Source organism: Sebastes umbrosus, chromosome 2, assembly GCF_015220745.1.
Source record: "Sebastes umbrosus isolate fSebUmb1 chromosome 2, fSebUmb1.pri, whole genome shotgun sequence".
NCBI classification, from domain to species: Eukaryota; Metazoa; Chordata; class Actinopteri; order Perciformes; family Sebastidae; genus Sebastes; species Sebastes umbrosus.
This window is the reverse complement of record NC_051270.1, coordinates 37,670,894-37,677,804: the sequence shown is the minus strand read 5'-3', so window position 1 is coordinate 37,677,804 and position 6,911 is coordinate 37,670,894. Positions and strand designations below refer to the sequence as shown.

The following is a 6,911-nucleotide window of genomic DNA, read 5'->3' as shown; positions in this document are numbered from 1 at the left end:
TCCATTGTGTGTGTGTGTGTGTGTGTACTTGTTTTCATGACAAATGAGGACAATTTTTATGATAACGCACCTTCAATATTAGGACGCTCGGAAAAATTAGGACATTTTTGGCCTCCTCATTTTTCCGAGCTCACCACAGACAAAATCTCAACAGATGGATGTATTCGTAGAAGCATGGCTCGGAAATACTTTGATTCCCAGGTGACTAGGACCTTGGGAAAGGCACTGATGTTGTCTATAAACACGTATGTGTGGTCTGCTCACATAGATCAGAGGCCTGAGGCATGTACTACGAAGCAGGATTTGCCGTTATCGAGGTAACTTCAGGGTTAACCCTGGGTTTTCCGTACTACGAAGCTGGTTTACTTCTTACCGGGGTAGATCACCATGGTTACTTATGCTGAACGGCTAACCTGCTCCAGAGCAGGTTATGTTCCAGATCAGAGATCAACTCATATCAAAGCACCTCCTACTGACCAATCAGAGCTCTGTGCGGTGATTGTATGATAATATTACACACATATGAAGAAGTTTAAGTCATAATCCAGGCTAAAAACAACACAGCTGACAAATGCAAAAAGAACAGTTGGATTTATGTTGTGGGTGTTTAACGCTTTGAATTATATTTTTATATTTATTTATTTTTACTTCCTCTTGAGTCCGTTTCACACCGTCACAGAGGGGGGAAGCAGGTGGAAGGATGTTTAAATACTCATAGACGCAAATTAGTAGCTGTAGGGTATGGCGCTCCCTGTCGGTCGAGCTCATCCATCATTTAAGAGCCAATCATCTTGCGTATCGCTACCAAGATTCGACCAAGATTTGACCGCCCTGCTACCAAGAATGGCGACAGTCAATCACCGTCCGTTGCCACGCCTCTAGAAATCAACGTCAGGTCCCTTCAACAGAAAGTCAAGTCCTTCACCAGAATTTCTTTTCGACCCGACGTCTTTCGCTATATTTTGGGTAAGTTCATCGTCAACCATTTATTGAAAATATGTGGTTTACATTGGTGGCGAGCCAGCACGCTAGCAAGCTAATGTCATATCCACGTAACCTGGCTATCTCACACTAGTTGAAGTCGCGAACGATTCTCCATTCATAACCAGCTGACGTCAGCTGACATGACACTATGCTTTATTTTAGGCAGCTGACAACACTAGTGTGTTAGCCTGTCTGTTTATATAGGGGATTATGTAGGTCTACAGTTAATATCGGGCTGGCTATTTGGTAATAACACTGACGTTAACGTTAATCAATAGTACAAGACAGAAAATACGTAGTCCACAGTTTACCAACGTAATCTATGTTTCCACTCTTTATGTGTGAATCAGTCTATGTATTTGGTATTTTGCTGAGTATGCTAATTTAGCCCCTGTGTATATGAATTGTTTCAGAATGTTATAGTGTTAAGTTACAGGTTGTAAAGCAGTTGAGAATAAGACATGTAATGCATAGGTCCAGTAAGGTACTCACCTGGTAACTAGTTTTAAAAAATTAAATTGTTTACAGATTCTGTATAGTAAGTACATTATTAGAAAACACTGTATCACAGACAGACAGAGGCAACAACATATTGCATAACCTCTTGCATGAGAAGTAATGGACACAGAGTGTAATTTATGTTAGTTTAGCTAGATTGGAGATCAGGATACAAGGATGTATTGTCATATGCATAAATAAACAAGTTATCAATGCAATGACATTCTTAGTTTGCTGGATCACTATTCTGTAGTGAAATATACTAAAAGTAAATATGAAATTAAGAAAGAAGAAAGAAATTAGAACATAACATATAGCAGGCCATAATTTTACAATATAAGATGACAGACCAAGCATATTCTAACTGTGTTTTTTTTTTTCCCCCAATCATACAGAATGGAGCCTAAATTTAGGAGGAGGGGGGATGGCCATGCTAGCCTCTTTGACACAGAGGAAGCAAAACGAATTAAGAGGGAGAACAGGCCATGGGTGCGGGCTCTGTCGCCTGAGAGGGTGAAAGAGTCTGCGAAGATGGCTGTTCTGCGTCGCGGTGGAGACCCGGAGAATATGCAGCATGTCCTGGGCCAACATCAGATGCAGTTTGGGATATTCAGGGGCCAAACTTTTCAATGGGTGGCAGAAAATGCATTGGGGTATGCGGGTTATGTGGTGGCATCAATGTCAGAAGAGTCAGGAAACTCTGATTCACACAACAACCTCGTCAACAAAAGAGCCTTCCAGGGGTACATCTCACATTATCCTGCAGGCCGTTATGCCATTCAGGTCAAGCGGGAGGTGAGATCCGCTAGAAGCCAGAGCCAACCTGCCACTGCTGCTGCTGCCACCTCCACACAGCCGCCCTCCAACTCACCACGGCCCTCAGCCTCTTCACGAGCTGCAACCACCACACAGCCGCCCTCCAGCTCACCACGGCCCTCAGCCTCTTCACGAGCTGCAACCACCACACAGCTGCCCTCCACCTCACCACGGCCCTCAGCCTCTTTGCGAGCTGCCACCTCCACACAGCTGCCCTCCACCTCACCACGGCCCTCAGCCTCTTTGCGAGCTGCCACCGTCCACACAGCTGCCCTCCACCTCACCACGGCCCTCAGCCTCTTTGCGAGCTGCCACCTCCACACAGCTGCTCTCCACCTCACCACGGCCCTCAGCCTCTTTGCGAGCAGGCCATCTCCACCTCAAAAATCACCTTCGTCAGCCCAGAGAGCCTGCCTCCTGCAGTTGAAAGGAAAGGCAGACCCTGTATGCCTAACAGCAGTGTGGCAAATCCCCACATCTTTGTTTTGCCCCCCTAATACTGCAGGGATGGCCCAGCTAAAACAAAGACTGACATAACTCCATCTGCTGGTCTTAGGCTGCCCTTCCTTGCAGCTCTCGAGCCGCCTCTCCAGGCAGCTCCCCAACCTCTCAGACCTCTCCTGCTTGCGCCCAGACCTCTCCTGTGTGCAGCCCAACCTCACCTGCCTGCACCACAACCTCTCTTGCCTGCCTTCCAATCTGTGGTTCCTGCAGGTTCTTCCCTGACAGATGTGCCTTACACCACTCAAAATTACCACAAGAGGAAAAGACAGGAGGAGGAACAGAGTGGCAAAAGGAAGAGGAAATACTCTAGGAAGAGTGACGCCATCACCTGCAAGCAGTGTCAGAGGGAGCGGGACCTTGCCACCCACCAACAGTACTTTGGGAATTGGTACTGCCAGGCCACAGCCACCGTGACTCTGGGCTGAGTGGAGGGCTGCACTTGAAGCCCGGGGATATGGCACAAAAAAAGATACTCGACCCTGATAACTCTGTTCACATTAGCCTATATTGTATTGTATTATATACTATTTCATATACTGTATTGTATTCTAGTAATATAGTATTAATAATAATCTATTATATTCTATTATACGATACTATATTCTATTCTATTCTATTACATGGTATTATATTATATTATATGGTATTATATTATATTTTATTATATTGCATTATATTATATATAATTATTCTAGTAATAATAGTATTAATAATAATCTATTATATTCTATTATACGATACCATATTCTATTCTATTCTATTACATGGTATTATATATATTATATGGTATTATATTATATTATATTTATTATATTGCATTATATGTATATATATATTATTCTAGTAACAATAGTATTTATAATATATATTTTTTTATTGTATTATATATATATATATATATATATATATATATATATATATTCTGTTCTATTTTGTTCCATTACATTGTATTCCTGTTGATTTTATTGTTGATAAATGGTATATACCACTGATTGCACTGATTTTATTACTGTACTGTTTTTTAAAATTTGTTTATAATAAATATGTTATTAAGATGACTCAATACAAGTGTTCTTTTCATTCAAATACAATGTATAGCATACCACTGAATTATATTATATACAATAAATATATATATACTCTTCTAGTAATAATAGTATTAATAATAATCTATTTTATTAGCCTACATTATATTAAATTATATTATAATATTATATATAAACTATTCTGTCCTGTTCCTAAATGATAGGCTATTAATTAATCACAATGGCAAGTGTATAAAGTTAATAGTCAACTGCTTGGGATAAAAAAAATATTGTAATATTTACATACAGCACACACTGCTTAATTTCTACCATAGATTAAGCACAACAGACAATATTAACACACCGTTTGAACCGCCTTAATAAATAAAGCCAATTACATCTTTCATATCATTACAACGCGGGATACGAGGCGATGATCATCAGCCGTGTTTTGGTAGCGCGTTAATGTTACTATTTATAGCATTAATAGCTCGACGATCTGCGATAATATAAGCCAATAGGAAATAGCGATAATAATGATAAATGACCGTCATTATAACGGCAACGATAAAAAATCCACCTTAGAACCATCTATTCATGTGTGTTTAACAAAAATGTTAATGGCATGAGGTTTGGGTGACACTGGTTTCGAGGCGAGGATCATCAGACATATTCTGGTAGTGTGTTACTATTTTTAGCAACCGTAGCACGACCGAACCGGCTTATTTCCTTGGCGCGGAAGTGTATTCCATACATCTATTATTCTCCTAAATGCTATTTATATTTATATTTATATTTAGACAAGTGTACTTAACCGTTAAATTCAGAAATCTGTAATTTACCGCATTCACACATCCGGAGTTCTTTCTTTTATCAGATGTCCTTCCTGCATTTGGCAGCTACAACTGTATTACTATTAGCCTGGATTAAGTGTTTAATTTCTTCGTATTTGTCTAATATAGTTTACTCTTTGTTAAATGTGCCGCTCTGCCTGTCTGTCTGCTGTCAGTAGTCTTGTTCATGTCTGTGATTGGTCAGATGCTGCAAACACCTCCCTGTTCATGTGAACGCGCTCATAACGAGATTGGAAAACCCTGGGTTGATTTACCGAGTTGATAACCAGCTTCGTAGTACAGTTTAGCGAGATCTCGTTTGTTAGGTTAAGTGAAGCCAGATAACGAGGAAGATACCCTGGGTATGTTGAACTCGCTTCGTAGTACAGGCCTCTGAGGCCTGTACTACGAAGCAGGATTTTGCGTTATCGAGGTAACTTCAGGGTTAACTCTGGGTTTTCGGTACTACGAAGCTGTTCACTTCTTACTTGGGGTAGATCTCCATGGTTACTTATGCTGAACAGCTAACCTGCTCCAGACCAGGTTATGTTCCAGATAAGAGATCAACTTGCATGAAAGCACCTCCTGCTGACCAATCAGAGCTGAGTGCGGTGATTGTATGATAATATTACACACATACGAAGAAGATTAAGTCATAATCCAGACTAAAAACAACACAGTTTAAACTGACAAATATAGGAATGACAGCGGACTTTATGTTGAGGGTGTTTACCGCTTTGAACTATGTTTTTATATTTATTTGTTTTTACTTGCTCTTGAGTCCTGTTTCACACCGGCCACAGAGGGGGAAGCAGCGGAAAGGATGTTTAAATAGTTATAGACACAAAAATTTTTACACAGGGTAAAAAGATAAATTATCCATTCATCTTTTACACTCTGAAAAGCTATTTATATTTAGAGGAGTATACTCGACTTTTGAGTGTTCCGATAATTTAATAAGTCTGTTAATTTATGCATTCTCACATCTGGAGTTTTTTCTTTTTCCAGCTGTTCTGTCTGCATTTAGCAGCTTCAACTGTGTTACTTTTAGTCTGGATTAAGTGTTTAACTTCTTCGTATTTGTCTAATATAGTTTTGCTCTTCCTTGTTAAATGTGCCGCTCAGCCTGTCTGTCAGTAGTCTTGTTCATGTCTGTGATTGGTCAGATGCTGCAAACACCTCCTCGTTCACGTGAACGCGCTCATATCCAGACTGAGAAAACTCGCTTCGTAGTACAGAGGCCTGAAGCCGTGGGCACACTGCCCGCTTCAGGCTCGCGTGATGGGCAGCGTCGCGTCGTGGCTGCGTGATGCCCACCTAGTGTGTTCACACTATACGCGAGTTAGCTGCCTGTCGGGAGCATGTCTGCTACCTGTCAGCTGTGTTTCTGGTGCTGCTGTCATCCCTTTCTTTCTACATAGTTTGCCTTTTAATGGCCATTTAACTTCATGATAAATATAATTTATATTTATTTTAGACAGAAAAAGGTTCAGAAACGTGTGGTGATTAGTAAATAATAGTAATAATACAGAATTAAAACTCCTACTGTATTCATTTATGATGCTTTCCAAGTCACTGCTTGTTCCATATCACTGTCCGGCACATATTCAGAATAAAAGCTTCGTGTTAACAAATGAAGGAATTCTGTGCAAAGAAAACCCGCTTTAGGGCTTTTATTTCGAATGAAAGCAGGAAGTGTTGATTATTAAACCCCAAACGTTATCAATTTTTTGAGCTCCCAAAGTTACTGCTTGTTTCACAGCACTGACTGCTCATATTTCAGAATAAAAGCCTTGTGTTAACAAATGAAGGGATTCTGTCTATAGAAAAAAACGCCTGAGGGCTTTTATTTTGAAATGAAAGCAGGAAGTGTTGATTTAAAAACAAGTTTACTTAACTTTACTTTTTTTTTCATCTCCGTAACATATTCTACAGATAAACCTCAAAACTGTAGTAAAGTCTTGCTGGTATGAAGTTAATATACAGTCCTAGATCACCTCACTGTCTGTGACATATTCTACAGATGTCCAGACATGTAAAACTGTAGTAAAGTCCTTGCTGGTATGATGTTAATATACAGGTCACTAGATCCCTTTCAACTGTCTGTGACATGTTCTACAGATGTCTAGACATGTAAGACTGTATTATGTAGCTGATATGATGTCCATATACTGTCATAGATCACCTCACTGTCTTTGCTGCTGGGACACGCAGCTGAGACGCGAGAGGCTCGCGTGTAAAATAGGCGACC

The 6,911-nt window shown here is 40.2% G+C and overlaps 1 protein-coding gene across 1 annotated transcript; it reads left to right on the top strand.

The window, feature by feature from the left end:
* Window positions 1–888: 888 nt before the first annotated feature.
* LOC119478890 lies at window positions 889–2,835 on the top strand. Its single transcript, XM_037753914.1, has 2 exons — window positions 889–966; window positions 1,878–2,835. The coding sequence occupies exon 2, from the start codon at window positions 1,879–1,881 to the stop codon at window positions 2,833–2,835; it is 957 nt and encodes a 318-aa protein (XP_037609842.1). The 5' UTR covers window positions 889–966; window position 1,878.
* The last annotated feature ends 4,076 nt before the right edge of the window (window positions 2,836–6,911 follow it).